Source organism: Triturus cristatus, chromosome 4_1 (assembly GCF_964204655.1).
Source record: "Triturus cristatus chromosome 4_1, aTriCri1.1, whole genome shotgun sequence".
Classification (NCBI taxonomy): domain Eukaryota; kingdom Metazoa; phylum Chordata; class Amphibia; order Caudata; family Salamandridae; genus Triturus; species Triturus cristatus.
The window spans coordinates 519,170,174-519,191,201 of NC_140585.1; the positions used below are offsets into that span (position 1 = coordinate 519,170,174).

The following is a 21,028-nucleotide window of genomic DNA, read 5'->3' on the forward strand; positions in this document are numbered from 1 at the left end:
CCGGTATGGGCTTGTCAGAGCAATAGAGACAGAACTGAAGACCTTCAGGATGAGACATAAAGTGTCGTCAAGCGAATAGAATGAAAAGCCGTTTCAAGGGAACTGATTTAGTCATAATGCAGAGATAGCAGCTGGAGCGAGTAAAAGCTCCAAAGTCGGTCAAGTAAACAGAACAAAGGACAAAGAAGGCTGTGGCGCAGTGAGCTCCAAGACAGAGCTTGCTGAAGTGGTTGATAAAAAGAGTGCCTGCAGCAGCCTGCAGTGGAAGGACACTGGCCACCAGAAGCATTACTTGCTTCAGGCTCCACGGCAGGCCAAAGGCTCAATGGTCAGGAGGAAGATGGATGCGAGGAGGGGGACCTGACCAATAGGATTCAAGGACTCGAGAGTGACGTAGAAGCCACGTTGAAGCCAGCCAACGGTAAGTAAAGGTAATTCATGGGCTGGCTCTAAGCCCCTTTCAAGATTTTATTTTTTTAATACAAGAGATTTTGCAAGACCAGCGCAAGAGCTGTGCTGGCAAAACCTAAATATGTCATGACTCCTATGTGTGCCATTCTCATGACTGCTTGTCGTCCAGTGTGTGTTTTTGAAAGAGAGAGAATAAGACACCCACAGAAGGTACTTTATAATAAATGGGAGGGTGGGAAGGAAGTGAGGGAGAGGAAGAAGGAGAGAGAGTGAGAGGGAGTGAGTGTGAGTGTGTGTGTGTGTGTGTTTTGGACTTCTTACAGTGTTAAGGAACCCTGACAAAACCATTTCTGTAAGGACCTGTCCCCATAGTATGTTTAGGTACTTTCAAGTGAGTGCATCAAAGAACCGAAACGTGCAATTAAATTTGCATTGTTCTATTGTACAACTTACTTCAATATCAAGGCACATGTGGAGTTGTTAGAATAGTAAATACACTCTTCATTACACATCCTTGGCCCATCCTTACAGGCAGAGGGGCCATGCCCCCCACCTCTTTCCCCAACAATTAGAGTGTCTGTCAGACTGAGCAAAGGTCAGCCTGACAGACACTCTTCTGGTTCAAGCCAGGCATCCAGGAGCGAGACATGCACTAAATGCGCTGTCGCCTGGCTGCCTAAACTAAATTTTGTTGGGCTGAAGTTGTCACAGCTCCTGTGGGTGTGACCTCTACGCTTGGCAAAGCACCTTGAGGCCCTCCCCTTGTGACTAGAGGGGGGGGGGGTCACTTATCGCCTCGGACCTGGGTGCTTCAGTTTTAAGCCCTGAAGCGCCCAGGGCCGATAACCTGTCACGGACACCTTGTCACAAAGTGGGGTGGGTTCAGCAACTCTCACTGACCACATACCACTCTGAGACGCGGTAGGGACAGCTGCCTCCTCTAATTGGCTGACCTGAGGTCAGCCAATAAGAGAAGATGGCAGTCCCAACTACCCTGGAACCTTCGAGGCTTCCCTCCCCAAGAGCTGCAGCAGGTAGGTGAATTGGTTTTTTAATGTTTGTTGCGAGTGTGCATGTATGAATATTTGGGATATTAGTGTTATGAATGGGTGTGTTTGCAGAATAGGGGAATGCAAGGATGTGAGTGAGTATGTATGTGTGCCTGTGTGGCCCGCCATCCCCCTCCCTGCTAACATTACCAACCAGCACTGCCATTACGGTCAATGGCCGGTCCTCGTATACAGAATTCAAATTGCAATTTTACAATCCTACAAACTTTTCAGGAAGTTAAAAGGCAGATCAGAGTTGTTAAATTAGGCATGGTTAATTCATAGTTATCCTTCTCACACACCACCCATTTCCAGTTTTTTACGGATATCTTCCTGTTCTACATATTTTAACGATTTCTCCTATGTAGGAACTGCAGTTCAGCCTATTCTGCCAATGTCGTCATGCATGGCTATTAAACTAAGTGCATCTATACTGTTATAGTTCCAACAAGTGCTGTTTGAATCAAAATGGCGCCCTTTCATTGCTAATAATTCTTAGGCAGAATGTGGAAATTTGAGGAAAATGTTTAGAAATGGCATGCATTGGTCTAAGATATATTCAAGTGACAATTAGTCAAAGAAATCTACTACATGTTTCCTAAAATACTTCCTGTGAATCAATGGGGGTATAAAGTATGCAATCTGTGGATTGCAATATTTTTTTTTCATTTACATTTTTCTTCAGTGCTGCATGCCACTTCTGGCCCCCACAGACCTTTGTGTAGGGTATGGGCTACAGATGGTTGGTGAAGTGCAGTGGAAGAGTCAGTAGAAGAAATGCCGCAACATCGGTTACCTAGCGAAAGCATGGCTCCATCGTCCAAAGCCCAGAAAATCATCATGTGCAACATGGCTGAATGTAAAGGCCTATTTAATGGACATGAGAAAGTCTATTAATTAACATGAAAATTAATTAACTGAGTAGCTGAATGTGCAAAGATAAAGTAGAAATGTAATGTTAAAATGACACACATTTGAAATGTACTGATTTGCAATAGGCAGTCATTGTTATCTGTATAAGCTATAGAAAAGCTAAGAAGCAAGTTTTCTTTAAGTAGAAGCAAACCTAATATTGCTGAAATGTGCATAATTTTAATTTGAAGTTTGACCTTAAAGTGACATGCTTAGAAATACTCCTCATGACTGCAGAATGTTCCTGTTTAACAAATATATTACTTTATAAGCAACATTTTATTCATAAATGTCAAAAATGCCCTGTTTTCTCATGTTTCATAGAATGTTTTCTTAGAATAATGTGCATTATAGACAATAATTCTTGTTCGTATTAAATGGAATACATTGCCTAACAGTAGTTTTGCCTTTTAGTTAGTAGTTCATTGTTCTTGCAGTAAAATATATTTGGATGTAGAAGGTTGACCTATGCTAACATGCCAATGGGAACTAAGCCATATGTTTTCAGACTCTAACTATGCAAGACTAGCTGCAGCTAACATTGCAATAAAGTTTGGCAAACCACATGTATTTTTGTAGGCACGGACGAGCTGAACCTGCATACCGAAGAATGCTGCCATCCTATTGGTCAATGAAGAAAGAAGCCTGATACACTGTTTTAACATGTTTTCCTTGATTGTATATTAGTGCGTGTTCCTAGGTAGATGCAAAGTTTTTCCAATTTCCCTTGCCGGACTCCTGACGGTTGTGGCTACTGCGGTTACTATTTCCTTTCTGCTTCACTATGCTATTTGATTTTCAACAGATTGCTACTGCGCCTGTATGCTGATCGATTTAGATCTATTGAGACTTTGCTGAATCTTTATGGGAAGTTCTGCTGTTCCAATTTAGCTGTGAATCTTTATGCTCCTCTGATCTCACTCTTTTCAGTTTGATTCTGAGCTCTTCGTGGGTTCTACAAATCTAAAACTCTACTTTTGATCTTTAGAATAGGGACTATACCTTTATGGAACCTGCTCAATTAAATATTTGATCATTTATTCTAACCATTCTGAATGACGAGATTTCTGTAAAATGTTTTGATTTATGGACTAACTGAAATAAAGACGAAATGAACTGTAGAACGTTGACTAACCTCATAATGAGAACAAAGGTTTTAAAAACTTATCCCAACTCTCATCATAGGCTGAACTTAAACTATTGATACAGTATATATTTTGAAAAGTAAAATTTTGCTACTTTAATCCTAATACGATATTCAAAGATCCATCACAGGAAGACAGAAGAGCCTAGTGCAGAAACAGGGATTATGAGGTAAATTAGTAATGGAGCTCAATCAAATTTGCATTATGTAAAAGATTAGGAAAAATGTAGGGCCCAGTCTGTGCTGTCAGACGCGTAATACAGTTTCAGTACCAGCTGCCCGGTTGTGACCAGTTTAAGCGAGCTTAAGCACCTAGCTCATGGGTTGGTTTTAACATGTTTTACCTCCATAAACCATTTATTTATTTATCTATGAATTTATTCGTTTAGGAGTTTTATATAGCGTTCTGCTTCTTCACTTTACTTCACGGCGCTCAAATGAGTTCAAGTTTGATTAATTTTTTTATTGTATGTTTGTGTAATGGCCACCTTTAGATGTTAGGGTCTGTAAACTGACATGCAGCGCTCTTGCCTTCGAGGCAGATGAAACAGCTGCAACTTTAAGCTTGCCGTGTGCCGAATTCTACGAAACATTTGGCAAAACGTCACTTGCAGAACATGTGTCCAGTTGGCGAGCAAAATATTGCATAATCCCATACGATCAGAATAATATCTAACTGCCTCAGAAACTTCTCTGGTATGGTTTCTGCTTCCCAGATCTCCAAAGTCTTAGAAACAGCTGTGGCAAGGTGTGATGGTGCATCAGTTCAACCGACTTTAACCGTATATTGTCATCTTTTGGGTCCCTTCATTCACACGCTCTACATATTACGCAAGAGTTCTTCCATCATCATTTACACTGGAACGAAAGTCTGCGTTCACCATGACGCCTTGGTCCAGTAGTATCTCACTTCAACCCCAGAGCACAACATTCTCCGCACGTAGACCCACATACACCTGTATATAGGTTGCCATATGAATAATTCTACTTAACAATTTCAGTTTGCAAAACAAATGCAAAAAATGAGGGGGGGGGTCTCTCAAAGAGGTGCGGCTGATGCAATTAAGGGCGTAGCTAAAAATCTGTGCTTAGCATAGTGTGCCGCCTGACTGGTATTTTGTTGTTTCTGTAATTGCATCCAGATATATTAAACAACAAGTAACATTACACCTACAACAAGCCAGGACTATTGGCTTTGCCAATGGTTGTTAGTTGCATAGATAAATAAGCATCAATTACAGCTTCGTTGTATAGAACATTGTAAATGCTTCAGTCCTGACATGATGAGACTACGATAGAACCATTCATCCAAGGCAGGGAAGGGTGGTACTGCCGCAGAGTTAGGATTTTTTTTTCATTTTGAGGGTGAGGGCAAAAATGTAGGGCCGGAAAGGGACCCGTCTCAGCACCTGGTTTTAAGAACTGCCGGTGCTGAGCACCGACAGGACCAGGCCCACTTAAAGCCCTGTCTATTTAACAAATGAAAAATATTTGTACCGCTGTACAATATCTGTAAAATCCCACGTACAAATAAACGCATTTGTATGTATTAAACGGGCACAACGAATTTCTTACATTCGAAAACATTTTCGTTGTTTCATATGTATTTATGTTAGAAAATACAGCCCTATAGGAAACTAACTAGGCCCCACCCAGCTCGGCAGTGCGTGTTTAGTTGTTCATTTATGCGTGTGTTGCAGTCCAATGGCCAGCGGTGCTTCAGAGAAAGCATCATCTATTCCGTGCAGAGCAGCACATATCCGCCAGGGCAGCTGCAAGATGGTGCAGGTTAGAACCTGTAATCAAGAACTCCGGATAAGCAAGAGACCGTGTGAGGCCACAATCGTGCCTGGCGCATATCTGGTTTCTGTGAGGGAGTAGATGAGATCTGACAGAGCTAATAATGCGTGAACCAGAGGCATTCACAATCATTTCCAGGAGGTGTGAGTAGGATTACCAGAAGAGCACGTCACCGGGCGCTCACATTCATAGACCGGGACTTTCATTTTACAAAAATCAGTGCATTCTCGGAGTTGCAGTCTCAATGCAGTTACACTGAACGGCTTAGGTTTAACTCTTGCAAACAATCATTTGAAAATGGTAAGACTAGGACTGGAACAATTCCCAGTATCATGGAGTAAACCCGAAACTGTTTTGGTGAGCCCTTTTCCTCAAATGAGGGTGAGAATGCCCATTGAGCTATTGCATGATGTTCGGAATGGATTCTATGCTGAGCCAGGCCACAGGTGTTTATGATAAATGAGTGAGAGCAGCACCGACAGCTGCCGGCTGCAAACAGTCAATGGTATTCACACCTACCACCAACCATCCAGACCCCCCCTCCTCTCCACCTCCCTCGCACTCGCACAGACACCGCACATATGCCATAGCCAAAGCAGAGCCCGCTCCTTCGCCCACCTCACAGCCAATCCTGGAACGCCCTGCCACTCCACCTCGAACTTCTCTCTCACTGACTGACTTCAAGAAGAGACTCAAGCCCTGGCTCTTCAACTAAACCCAGCACCTAGATACGCTCATGGGTGATAGGCTGCGCTTGACAAGTACTGTTTGTGTTTGATTGACAAAGAGGTGGGGAGATAGGGTATCCTCCGTAGCATGATGGAGGAGGGATGGATGTTACTGGATGTCAGCCTAGCTGTCTCCGAGGACAGTACATGGATCAAACTGCCTCTGGTTGGATGGATGTGATGTCTCTCTGAGAGAATGGGTACTTGAGGCTGGGAATCAGACATCTGAGACATTATGAAAGGTGTGGTGATCTCAGAATGTTTGACGTGGGGCCCTTCAGTGTTGCCCGCACTTGGAGCTATCTAACAGAAGGAAAGGTAGGCGCACTTAGATCTTCTTGAGCATTTGGAACTGACACATATTTGTAACACACTTCTGTGGAGTAGCCATCTGGAAAGTGCAGAGCCTCCTCCAGAAGATAGAACATACAGTGCACAGGTGTCTTATTATCAAGCAGTCAGTAGATACCTATAATGGATCACTGTGGAATGCAGTGATCTACCATGGGTGTAAAGGGATTGACACCCTGGTTAGGTCTGCTAGACTGGACTCTAGCCCTTTGGCTGTGATGAGTTATCATCAACCATTCAGTTTAAGAAACCCATGGTTTATCAGTAACTGAGATGGTTTGGGGAGACTTCCTCTTGACAGAGCAGATGGAGGGGAGAGGAGTTGGCCTAACGGCTAGGGCGGTCGACCTTGACTCTGGGGAACTGGGTTCGAGTCTCGGCAATGACGCTGAACATTCTGTGATTCTGGGCAAATCACTTAATCTCCCCGTGCCTAACAAAAATGAATGTGTCCTCATGTAATGCAACTGGTGCTATTTAAAGCAGTCTGATACCCGATTCAAAGCTCTGTAAAATAAAAAATAAAAATGTCCGAGACAGTTGTTTATAGTAAGGTTCAGCTTCTTTACTGGTTCATGTGGAAGTTACCTAGTCATCCTAGATTTAAAAGGAAATGGTCTCATGTAAACCCTCTCCTATGTTGTCTTCTGCCTTCTCAGATATCTGCAACAAATTCCTGTCTGTATTTACGTAAGAGATAAAAACCTTTTAAGCTTGCATAGCCTCTGATACAACACAGTTTTCTGAGTCAAACCTCCCACCCCTAAATATTCATCGCTTAATTTGAACTTGTCTCTGAATCCATCATAATCAATATCAAAGGTACATCAATTAAATCAGTAATAAGAAAGTCATCAAGCTGGGCCTCCTAGCATTCACACCGATGATCACTAGACTATTCAACTATTCGCTGTACAGAAGAAACATTCCTAGGGCCCTCTAACATGCCTTTATCACACACATACTAAAGAAAACCACCACTGATCCTGATGACTTGGCAAATTGTAGACCCATTTCCTACCTTCCATGTGTTGCAGAGGCATTCAAAATCATTATCAACCTCAAATATCTGCCTACTTGGAAACTAATCACCTGCCAAGCGACTTCCATTTTGCTACAGACCCATAGTGGCACCGAGACTACTCTACCAAACATAAGCAAATAAATCCTCAATTCTCATGACCAGTGTAGTCCACGCACTATTATCTTGCTTGATCTCCCAGGCACTCGTCAAAAGACGGTCTACATCAGTGCTTTTAGTGGGCAGTGCTGCAATGGCTCAACTCTCTCTTGCTAGATCACACACACCATATCCTTTACACATTAGCTGATATCACATGAAAGATCTCTCAGGGTTCGACACTGTCCCCTCTAGCGCCCAATATATGCATGGCCCATCTCTCTACCATCCTTGGCTCTTACAAGCTGGGGTATAACATTTACATAAATGTCACTCAACTCCATCTCAAGCTCGAAGATTAACCGGACAACCATTCCAAATGGCCCAGGTCTCCCTCAGGTACACAGATGGATGCAGAACAATTAACTGTGTTTTATGATGACAAAAGGGAAATGCCTTCTCTGGAACGAATCTCCTCAGCGCCTTCTCTCCACCCTGGCCTGCGGAACAGGGTTAGCTCCATCTCAAGCTCGAAGATGAACCGGACAACGATTCCAACTGACCCAGGTCTCCCTCAGGTACACAGAGGGATGCAGAATAATTAACTGTGTTTGATGATAACAAAAGGGAAATGCCTTCTCTGGAACGAATCTCCCCAGCGCCTTCTCTCCACCCTGGCCTGCGGAACAGGGTTCGCTCATCTCAAGCTCGAAGATGAACCGGACAACGATTCCAACTGACCCAGGTCTCCCTCAGGTACACAGAGGGATGCAGAACAATTAACTGTGTTTTATGATGACAAAAGGGAAATGCCTTCTCTGGAACGAATCTCCCCAGCGCCTTCTCTCCACCCTGGCCTGCGGAACAGGGTTAGCTCCATCTCAAGCTCGAAGATGAACCGGACAACGATTCCAACTGACCCAGGTCTCCCTCAGGTACACAGAGGGATGCAGAACAATTAACTGTGTTTTATGATGACAAAAGGGAAATGCCTTCTTGAAACGAATCTCCCCAGCGCCTTCTCTCCACCCTGGCCTGCGGAACAGGGTTAGCTCCATCTCAAGCTCGAAGATGAACCGGACAACAATTCCAACTGACCCAGGTCTCCCTCAGGTACACAGAGGGATGCAGAATAATTAACTGTGTTTTATGATTACAAAAGGGAAATGCCTTCTCTGGAACGAATCACCCCAGTGCCTTCTCTCTACCCTGGCCTGCGGAACAGGGTTATCCAATCCCTGAAGGTAGAGTGCCTAATCTGGGTGTATTCGTTGACAGAGAACTTTTTTCACCACTAGGATGAACGTGTTCAAAAAGACAATTTAACATCACCCTTGTCTTTTATAAAGGAGTTCTGCAGACGCTCTACCCATCACTCTTAGAAAATAACTCTAACTCTACTCATTATCACTTCTGGTCTGGACTACTGTAACAACTTATCTATATACATGCCAAGCTCTTCCCTATCTAAACTTCAGAGAATTCAAGAAGTTGTTTCTCACCTACTGTTCGATTTGATGCGCCATGACCACATCACTTCGACCCTGCATTCCCTCCCCTATGTGAGCAACTTACTGCAACAAACTTATTGCAAGCTACATAGTACTAAAAATGTGATTCAGCAACTATGGCAAAAAGGAAGATGGAGACTGTATTGTAGAAACCAAGACTACAAACATGGCTTAAACACATTGACAAAGCTAATAGCTCTTGCATAGGTGAGACCAGTTGGCTTCTCCAATGCATGACCTACTTTGCACGTGTACAGCACACATACAAAGCAAGAACAGTGACAAAGGATAGTTTTTGCATTATAAGGGTTCCCTTCCTGTCCGAAAGATATTCCTTACAGAATGCACACACCTTTGCCCTATGGAACAAATTGACACAGGGCAGCCTAGGCTAAAATGCGATAGTAAAGGGAGAGGGGAAACCGCACCACATCTTAGTAGACATAGCTCTGTTCTGCTCTTTCTCTTTCACGCAATGCATCAACTTTAGTTACTATACTGAACATATTTTTTGTTAATCTGTGCCGTATTGTTTTCTTGATGTTGTGCTTCAAGACCCTAATTTATAGCAATTAAATCTTTTCTGGAATTAGCACCACAAATAATTATTACAAATTGCACTAGTTGATTCATCATTGCAAGAATTTTAAGAAGTATTATCATTCGCAGTGAGTTAATGTACATAGATGTGGATAATTTTTCCTGTGTTTTTGACGTGTATAATTCATAGTCTGTAATAATATAGACTGAAAATTCGATCCACACACAGAAAGCTATTTTCCAGAAAAATATTTGAGAAAGATAAGCATCAGTACAGTGTCTGTTGCACTTTGTGTAGATTAGGACGCACAATCACTGGAAACGCATATTTCTTCAAAGAAAAGTGCTGACATTTGTCCTTGACATGCATTTTGTAAGAGTGAGGTTAGGTAGTGAAGGCTGACACAGCAGCAGATCAACAGGATCCCTGATCATAGAAAATCAGATCTTGCTTTAAAATATTGGTAGATCCGTGATGAAGAGAACCAGATTTTACAAAGGGCATTATGAAATCAAGAACTAGGCCAGGGCGAAATTTAAATTATACCAGTGTAATTCGAAGAAATGGGGGAATTCATGTTTCCCGTTATGTCAAATTCCCAAAATTACACCATTGCACCACATTGTGTAATTATGCTGGTGCTGACAGGAAAATCATAGCGGGACAATGTGAACAATTAGAAGGTGGGCAGCTGTTGTGGGCAGCTTGATTTTTGCAAGAAAACATTTTGAGATAAACGACAGAGCAAAATGGTGGATTTGTATTTTGTGTAATTATGCATAACTTTGTGCAATTGTTCTAAAATACTAATAATAACGTGAAAACAAATTATGTGAATATCACTCACTACTACTAAGAACATAAAAACATTTGATTCTCATGTACAATATACATATTCATGTCTGTACGTTTAAATTCCATAACCATAATGAATTCTTCAAATAATTGATGATAAAATAAATGTTATATTAATAATTTCAGAGTACATGAAAAAAATAGCTGGGTAGGTTTTCATTGGTTAGCCTGACAGAGAACAAACTAAATAACTTCTGTAATTCAATACAAAACATGCATTTCATTAGTTGATCGGTGTACCACCTCAGAAATAATATTGGCCAACTGTTGCATTTGGTGGACATTCTCTACAACATGTAGTTCATCCCTAAAACAACGAAGGCCACCCTTGGCATCTGATGGCAATATATTGGCAAGTAAGACAGAATCGAATGTGAGACAGTGATTCAGGTGATCACTTGAAGCAAATGACAAGATACAAGTTGGGAACGTCTTCTACTGAAAACAATCATTGGTATTTCGAAATAGTGTTTTTTTGGGGGGCGGGTTGGAATTTGGCTTATTTATGAAAAAATTCATAGAACAATATTTTACAAGCTGATGTTTGGGGATAAAACGAATAATTTTCCAAACTATACATAAAGTTATTACTTAAATGACAATTTATGCTTGGCTATGGACACTCACTGCTGATGGTATTTACTTGGTGCCAGAAGACACTGATATGGAGGCCCTTTTTGCTGATAAAAAAAAAATATGTGACATGAATTTTGGTAACGCTTTCTGTGATTTGATGTGTAGTTACTACTGTTCTTCTAGTGCAGGGTGGTCATTAAACACTGATATGTTCACAGTCACAGTAGTAAAAATATTTGTTAGTAGCTTGAGGTAATTTTTACTGATCAGAAGTAGGTCTCCTTATACAATAGGATGGTGACCTCTAGTATAGTAACAGCTTCTGCTTTAAGAAACGTAGACCAGTACCTATTTGTAGCTGTTTTTTTTTTTTTTTTTTTTTTAAATATGGTGACAGGTGAGTGGGACTGTGTAGGACCCTTTAGGATTCAACATGATACGTCCGCTGCATCAATGCCATTTCCATCTTTTCCTGAGGAACAGGAGAGGGGAACTCTCTAGCAAAAATCAGAATGAGGAAGTAGGTGGTGACTGTTGTTGTGCTCAGTTGGACTCTGAAAGTTGTTCCTCTGCTGCTGCCTTATTAAAAAAAGAGCTTCTTTAAGATTCCCATAAGGAGCAGTCAGTACCACATAAGAGGCTATGCCATAGGGGAAGCTCTAAACCAAACATCAAATGAGAATAAAAGGAGTATATGACTTTCGTACATGAGTAAGAATGCAAGATCTTAGTGCAGGTGAAATTCTATAGTAGACAGCGCCTTACCAGTGCTTTTCAGGGCCCAGGCAAAGGCAAGGCATGTTAGCCATTCTTAAAATGGCGGCATACCGATTTGGAACCTTCATGCTTAGGCTAGACAAATCTAACGGGCATTGACATACCAGCATAAAACGTGACCTTTTTTCAATGCAAAAACCGTTTTGGATTGCTTTGCAACAAGCGGGTCTTACTTGGGTGGCTCAGCACAACGCCCATAGGTTTTGATGTACAGTCTGATCTACTAATATAGCCAGCCCATATTTTGAATAAAAAATTAACACCTCAGCAAAGCAGTAATTAATAAGAGAAAATGTTTTTCAAAAATTCCACACACTGCTTGTGTGCCGCAGTGCACAGCACACATTCCGCGCATGGGATCTTTCTGAAACGTGTCTAGGCATAGGAATGTGTTCTTGGAGGTCATTCTTCCAGTACAAATCATATGCTGAACTGCGCAAACTCCCCTCTGCACTGTGGTGTGAGGGTGTGCCTCGTGCAAGGCAGTTTAATTAGAGTATCAGTGCAGGGACTAACAGCAGCAGGCTAATCATTAGTAGGTATGTTTCTGTGCTGTGTTCCCACTCTTGCGCAGTGCAAAATAGAATTAAACAAAGAGATTCTACCAATATTCAATATATTCTTCCTTGTGTAAAGAAATTCTAATGAAAGTGGTGGATAGTTAGTGTTTGACCCAAACAGTTGTCATGGGAAACACTATGTATTTTCAAAATACCCTCACACACTAAGAATCCCTTAGTGTCATGCTTCATCATTGGGGTCTTCCCGTCCCTCTACGAGGTGGAGCGTGCTACAACCTACAGAGATGTGGGAGCACTTAATACAGTGAAAAAGGCTATGTGTAGTGCAAGAGTTAGAGTGATAGGGTCAAAGGAGTGTCACGAGACGCCCCTTCAGGGAGTAGACGATGGACAAATATCCCCTTAACTTTCTCCTGTTGTTTGTTCACAGTCCCCGAGAACATCGCAGTACTGGGAAGCCAGCGGCCCCTTTAATTCCGGTCATCTCTCCGATGAAGTGATCTCCCATGTGACCTCGTCACCTGATCGCACCAGGGTGACGTACGAGGAAGAGCCGCCTTTTGAGACCGGTACGGGACCTAGGGAAGAGGCTGCTGCTACGCCGAAGGTCCAGACTGAAGAGGACGTCACAGACCTCGACAGCTATCAGAGGAGCTCAGTTGCCGCACAACGAAGAGCGTCCAAGATCGAAGCGCCCGACCAGGAGAGACGCAACAGAGCCTGGAGGCACCATCACGAAGAAGAAGCAGCCGCAAAGCGAGGGAACCAGGGACAGCCACGAGAGAAGGAACCGGACCTTTTCCGGTACCGCGACAACGCCAGCCACGCCCCAGGAGGTGCGTGGCTCCCTGAGGAACGTGCCAGGGTTCGTGGGTGGTTTACTACCAAAAATCCCATTAGTACCTCGCCAGCCGGCCCATCAAGGGTGGAGGGAGGGCTCCGTTAATTCCAGGATCCCTTACCCTGTTCCACACTCCACATGGTGGCGGTCCAGGTGATTCTTCCTCACTCCCTTTCCCCAGTGCACTGCTGAAACAAAACGAGGTCCTGTTCTAAACATCGTTTTTTTCTTTCTTTTTTTTCTTCTTTCGTGCTTGGGAGGAAACAGCCTTCACCTGACAGAAGAACAGGAAGATTCACAGGCGCAACTTCCCCCTGGGCTCCTGACATTAAGGAGCTAAAGACATATCGAACTATTGCGCTTTGTGTACCCTTGGGATCCACTAAAAATTATTGTGAACTTGCCTCTCCCTCTCTGGCCTCCTCGTGTTTAGTCCACAAGGAGATAGTAGTGCAATAATTAAAAGTTCCCTGGCTAGTGGAAAAATGTACTTTATTCACTTTCCTAGCTGGTAACGTTAAAAAAATGGGGAAACGTAGGTGGTCTACTGTTATGAGTAGCCTTCTACTTGGTCAACATGTTTCAAAAGTCAATCCCCTTGGCTTTCTCTTCAGGACCGTGCATGATCCCTATGTCACTCACATATCATTTATATGTAATATGTACCCAATATGGTTTAACCATCAGAACATGCTCAATTCGGCATGCAAAAAACGTACCTAGTTGGTATCTTAATTAACTCTCTTTTGGAGGCTCTAGCGCTCCATGAGCTTTCACGGTAGGGGAGGGCGCCTGTAGTTTAACAGTCTTCAATGCTGCGCACTCGCTGGTCAATGCCTCCGTATAGCTCCGTGCAAAAGAGCACAGCAAATGTGATTGCTTCACTGCATTGTGTGAAAAAGTAGTACATCTGCCCCCAAGTTTCACAATTAAGTAGGGCATAATGTGGACAAAGCACTTTCCTGAAAGCAGTGCTTTGATTTTAAGGACAATATTAAGAATGCTTTTGAAGGTGATAAATCCCTTTTACTTGGAGTGCATTATAAATTGCCTTACTGCCTTTTAAACCCTCTTTTTGGACTGTTTGGCCTGTAAAATGTCAGGTTTATGTTCAATTCCGTTAAAAAGCATAGTGAATTTTAGTTCCATACATCTGTATATGTCTGAAACTTTACAATTCTAATCAAAATGTATGTGATGTACATTATTTTACTTTCACAATAACCCATTAAATATTAGCAAGCTAGGGTAGGCATTTAATAACAAAATCTATGAATTAAATATAATCCATGCACACCGTGCACTACTGGCTGGTGGAAATCTCACCGTTTATGGAAAGGGGCTCATCAAATAATGATGCACTGCAAAGCACTATTGTGATATTCGGATTGAAATACATATCAATATATGCCAGGAAATTTAACCTCCATTACATACTTTAATATATATCAAAATAGTTAAGTACATTGTTACATCTAATTTCTTGAATCATTTCCCATTGACTCTCTTATTAAAGCCTATATTCCACAAAATGAGACAGACTGTGTCTCAGGCATAAAAACAATACAAAATAGTTGTCCTCAAAAACATACAACTTATAGACTTACATTTTGGTTGTAGACATGTTCTGTCTCCTCCTGGAATCTCTTCATCTCCGCTTCGCTGGACTCCTGAATCTTCTGCACCGTTTCAATGAGGACCGGGTCTGGCTTGCTTACGGCACGCAACTTCTCTTCTAACTGGAGTACGAGCATCTCAGAGCGAGCAACCCTCTCTCTCATTTCTTGGGATTCCTACCACCAGTTAAAAGACAACTCAGTGTTACACTCTCTCTGATGGTGTACCATGGAAAACAACTGCTGAAATGACACAGCAAATGTTATACAGTGTTATTCGATGCGCTGTCATTTCATACATAACCAAGTTTGTAGGTCCATAAGACATTGTGAAGCGTTGCTAAAAATATTATCTAACCAAGACAAATGACAAACGTAAACATAAATAACAGTTTGCTTCCAAAGTGTGTGTAGTTCATCACGATGATAAACAAATTGTAGTGTGAAAATGATACACAGAAACAAATTAGTTGGTCCAATACCATACACAGGAACATCAGTCCATCTGACTCTTGAATTGTTGACTAGTGTCTTAATTTAAAATATCTTTCACATTAATACTCCATGATTTAATATTATCAGTGTAATTTTGTAAGGACCTTTATAAGAGTATACGCGATAATATTCAAGAAATTATAGCTATTAAAGTTTATTAATGGGAAAACCAACAATTGCATCACTTCTGAGTGATACACTGATAGAATTATGCTGACAATATGTGGCTTATGCTCAAATCCTACTATCTTCCCTGGATGATCAAAACAGTTTTTAGAATGCCTACCAAAAAACACTCGCGGAGCACCATCCATCTCAAAATAAACTCATTCAAAATGAGATCATGGTCTATGGATGTAGGGCCATCTCATTCACGCTTTCACTAGTAGCTACGGTAAAACAAAACTGGGAGTTCTTATCAATTCTGATGACCACCCCTGTCTTACTCCTATCTAGATTGTTTTGCATCATTATGGCAGAATTGTCCCCCTGAATAAACCATTTAGGTATGTGAGCTTTTGTTATAGAGTCTAGGCAATAGTACTCTTGGTCAGTACAAGACTTGATTATGCCGACAGTGCCTACCTAGGTTTTCCTGAATATTTGCTATACAACCTTTTAGAAATTGGGTTATTGTTTGAGGGGGGTGAATGCCTAACCCAGCAGTAACCACAATCCTTTAAGGGTGAAATCACAAGCAATTATCAAATTAACCTGTGCTGAACCCTCAGGTGCCAAATTACCCACATAATGTCAACTGCTTCATAGAAATTCCCCAGTAGAAACTCTCTAGAATTAATATCTTATGGAAAGACATCCCTTAAAATGGAAACTGTCTTAAAACATTGATCCAATTCTCCTTGTTAAGGATATTTTGAGGCTCCTCACATACATGTTCTTCCAGGGTGCTAAACCTGTTTCAAATTACTTCACTTTGGCAACTGATTTGATCCTTTCTCTTTGTTTTAGGAGCTTGAAAGTGAAATTCTGTTCCTTTGTGTCTATGTGTGAATTCCACAAGTCTCTTCGGAGTGGGACATTAGCCTGTAACAACTTCTTCTGTGTTTTGCTATTTACGTACTATGCACCAACTGATTTTGCACTATTCGATCATCAGCATCACCATTGTGATTAAACTTCACTTCCAACATATACAGTGCGGCAAAATAACATTCCGCACACTGCCATACACAAGAAATCTCAAGAAATGCATTTTCAAACAACAGAGCAAGTCGTATTCATTTAAACCTATAGCCTTTTCCTTGCTAGCTTGCTTCTATACAAATCTATTTCATTATTAACTGATCAGATGCCACTGTCCTGGAAGGACAAGCAGATTTCTGTGCTAGTGAAACACATCCCTCCTGGACCCAAATTACAGGAACTTCCCTTTAATTGCAAGGGATATTTCCACCCAAGATTTGCACCCGGAGGGCATTTCTGTATCACAGAGAAGTCACAGATGTTTGTGCGGACTCGCATCTTGCACCCACACAATATCAACGGGGCTTTTACACATTTGCATGAGGGCATGGTCATAGGCAAATGAGGGAATGCAGCCCCTCTACTATTGTGCCACAATACTGACACCTACCCTGTGGCATACACACTTTTGCTTCTCTGAGGAATGTGTGCACTGTTAGAGCACCCCACAAAGGTGCCTTATGGGAGGTGGCAAAACCATCCACGTGACTCCTCAGACATCCACCTAGGGAAGTGTTGTCAAATATTGCTTCAGGGGTGCTTCAGGGGTAATGAATCAGGCCAGTCCCCCTACAGTGAGAGACCATGAAGTGGTTTAAAGCTGCAGGCCCATCTTTCAGGTCCATCTTTCATTGCTGCACTGTTCCTATTGCAGGTGAGAGTTCACATCTGCACTGGGGACACCAATATTTTTTTGTAATCTGGTGCCTACATCCAGAGCAGAGATAGTACATGGGCCAGATTAATATAATACAATCACTAGACTCCTAGCAAGAATAAGTGCTTGCATCTTTACTCGCACACTACTGTGTTCAATGGGTTGACTCAAACTGCATCTTATTTACTCAGGATCTCTGGTGGATGCTCTCCTGAAGTGAGTGATGGAAAAGTCACATTTTGTGAGGAACCTCTTGGCAGTAATGAGCTTGAACCTGAGCCTGCAAGTGTACTTAAATAGATTAACAATGGTTTCCCACTAGACAAGCCTACATCATCACAACAATAGTCACAGTACCTCCAATAGGTGGTCTTGCATGAATGATCCTCACCCACATCAACTGCAAGGCTGATAACTTCTGTATAGCCTGCCCCTTTCTGGATCTCACAGATTTTCTAAATTCCAGACAGAACAGGAACTGACACTCTTGGTGACAAAAGAATAACCCAGTGTGAAGAAGAGCATGGATGGATCAGTAATATCCTGGGGTAGGGAAGGTTATGATTAAATGTGGACTAAGATGAAAAAACAATCAACTAGTTAGCTATGGAGTTCCCTTTATTACGGATGAAAGCCCTCATCCCCCGACAGAACAGAATGCTTCATCATAGAGCTCCTAATCATACCCTGAGGCATGGGCTGCAACCCTGTGTAGCTGGAGAGCTCTTGGGATGCTATGTTAGAGAGCACTATGTGGGGTCCCTCCACACTATACTGGTGTAGGCTTTTTGGTGTCACCTTTGTGACACTTTTGAATATGGAAACTGATCTCAGAAGTATGTGATACAATCTAAAACATATATTTGATTATAGTCATCAGTTATCTGCTGAGACCACATTCATAGAGGCCGATTCACAGAACTAATCTGAGACAAAATCCTAAACTTACTACTTCTGGTATTCACAGTAGGCACTTAAAATTTTTGGTATTCACAGAAATCACTTACGACTCCTATCTTTACATACACAGTTGGGCCAGAATCTTCCCACCCGGACTATGCAAAGGAGAAAACTTTTCCGGGTTATGATGTAGTGTCTGGCCATACCCTTTTCCCTGCCCAAACTATCTTTCATGACCTCCTCTACCATATATCGCACATTCCTAATGTTCCTTTTTGTAAAAATTGCATTCCAGCCCATTGATTCCACTTTATCCAGCCGGATTCGGAGAATACAGTTCGAGCCAGAGAGTACGGCCGTAGCAGGAGACTACGGTCCTGGTGCGGAGAGTACAGTCTGGGTGCGGAGATTCCGGCCCGACTGCGGACGTAAAGATAGAAATCGTAAGTGATTTCTGTGAATAGCAAAAATCGTAAGTGCCTTCTGTGAATACCAGAAGTAGCACGTTTAGGATTTTGTCTCAGATTAGTTCTGTAAATCAGCCCAATAAACTTTAAGGCCATTGGCATGGGAGAAATACAGGACCTTAAAGCATACTTGAGAGCTACTGGTGCCATTTTACAAGCTTTGAAGAAGTATTAGAAATGTCATAACATGCCCTTTGACTTGTCTGATGACTATGCAGGAAGTTTAGTCATATGTTTATTAATCTTTGTCCAGCCTGGTTTTACAGGATTTACTTCACCACTGCATCACTGCAACCATGCATCACTAGGAGCAATAAGAGCAATTTAACCAACAGGTGTTTGCCACGGCCAATTAGATGTCTATACTAACCAATCATTCACTGCACTTGTCATAATGATATATAATAATTGAGATCAGTTCGGTTTATAAATGCAAATACAGTCTGCAATTCTTAACAGAACTTTTGAGGGTTACCACGTATGCTAAGGAATTGTCATTTGACATTCACTAGATCAGCAGATAACCAGAGGACTTATGGGGACTTGGTCACCTATTCCATGGCCCAGGTACTCTTAGGGGTATCTAGATGGGCCTAGGAAATAGCACTGAGAGTGTCATTGTTTTCTCCGCTATCCAAGAGTAGGTTGGTTGTGTCAGGATGCACTTTCAAGTTTTGTCATTATTCTTGCTGTGGTCAATCTTAGACTATCCTGAGTAGTAGTTGCACTACAAACCTGGCCATTCCAATTCATTGCTTCAGGGTGGAGGGGTACTAAGCGAGATCATATTGGAGATAGCAAGTGAGGTGTGGCTGTATCTGCCTCTCGTCACCTATGCTTGATTTGTCTGTACCTCTCCTATCGGCCCATTGACCAGTGCTGCTCCATACCCAGACAAACCAGACATATGATACTACGCATCTCCTGTTGTAACGTAGACGCTTGGAACATCAAATATATCCTCCTCATTTTCTTCTACCACTTCTGAGTTCTCACTGCACTTTTGGGGAAATATGCAAGGAGGAGGCACTATAGTGTGGCACAAGTCCTAGTCTTGTCCTTCAGACGTGTCTCAGATTATTGTGGATGTCTTTCAATCCCAACATTTGAAATGCTTGTTTACACTTTGTGAGAAGCTGGCCTGGTATATGATGTCCACTTATGTAAGTGGGCACCCTGCACCAGTCCAGACAACCCTTATGGTGATTTAAGAGGTCTTAGACAACCTTAGAAAGCTCTCTAAGTGGTAGCTGTGGAGAGCAGGCTTCAGGCTTAGTCCAGAAGGAGTGTAAATCAGCCTTAATTTTTTTACCAGACTGCAATCTTATAGTATAGACTAAGTGAAAAAGAATCACACCAAGTATTTATAAAAAATATGTAGTTGTTATAGAATACTCTGTAGTACATTCAAATAGCTCCGACATGGAGTAATTAGCACAGAACACACAGTGGACCCCGGGGCAGGGGGGACCAACCCATATACTAAGAAAGTGATAGAAGAACCACGACTCAAGTAAGGACGATGTCGAGAGGACGTAGAAGTGCTGGGGACCCACAGAACCACCCAAGGTAAGTAGATAGGGACCCCATGGAGAGCTTGTGCAGTGTGGGAACACGACTGCGTGCTCCGTACAAGTCTATGTGTAAGTCGTTGTATTTTTAAAGTTTGAGGACCCTTCCCAATGGACCCTGAAGTAACCCCATGAAAGACAGAAGGTTGGAGAGCCACCCCACCCGTGGATACCCTACTACCCATGTTACCTGGCAAGGAAGCCGGGTGCATACGCGTGAATTGGTGTTGGAAACCGCCGTCAAACACAATGGAGGACTTCAGGAAAGTGCCGCTGCTGGAGAAGGAGCAAGTGTCCACTGGGATCCGAGGATGGATCCTAGATGAGAGGTACTTGCAAGCAGTGGGGACAGAGTCTATGTCACTTAGGAGTGACCAGGAGACTTGGAAGACAAATGCCCTCCAATGTCAGGTGTTGCAGGGGAGATGACGATGACCTTGACTCTGCAGCTGTGAGGACCAGGCGATGATGAGGAAGACCAGGAGCCATGCACGAGCTCTCCCATGAAGGATGTAGAGTGCTGAGGGGTCAGTGTCCGGGGAGAGCACCAACCACCCTTGGCAAATGCAACAAATGCAGGAGCTAAAGACGGAGCAACATCAGGACCAGCAAGCTCCAGGAGACTCACCACAACAGGGCAGGCCCTGAGCAACAAGGGGAACCCAAAAGAAACAAAGGTGACCCTCAAGAAGACCCATAGGCAGGAGGCACTGGAGTTGCAAGTGGACCTCGAGCAGCTCACCAAAAGATGCAGGCCACGGTGCACACGATGCAGTGTGGCTGAAGATTCTGGTCACTGGAGGTGCTTTGGGTTGGGGCTACTTGGAGCCTGAAGATCTTGCTGGAAGGAAGCCAACAAGCCTTTGTAACTGCAAGTTGATGCAGTGCTCAGGGGTTCGGTTATTGCAGGCCCCACAAGGGATACTGGCCTCAAACTTGGTAAGCGGGCAGGGCTCGGGAGCTTAGGAAAACTACCACCTG

At 42.7% G+C, this 21,028-nt stretch overlaps 1 protein-coding gene across 2 annotated transcripts in view; it reads right to left on the bottom strand.

The window, feature by feature from the left end:
* Positions 1-21,028, bottom strand: part of LMNTD1 (lamin tail domain containing 1) — a 1,465,565-nt gene that overhangs the window by 1,127,607 nt on the left and 316,930 nt on the right. For both annotated transcript variants that reach the window (XM_085652774.1, XM_085652773.1), the window contains exon 6: positions 14,745-14,930. In XM_085652774.1, coding sequence (XP_085508900.1) covers positions 14,745-14,930 — 186 coding nt within the window. The remainder of the gene's footprint in view (positions 1-14,744; positions 14,931-21,028) is intronic.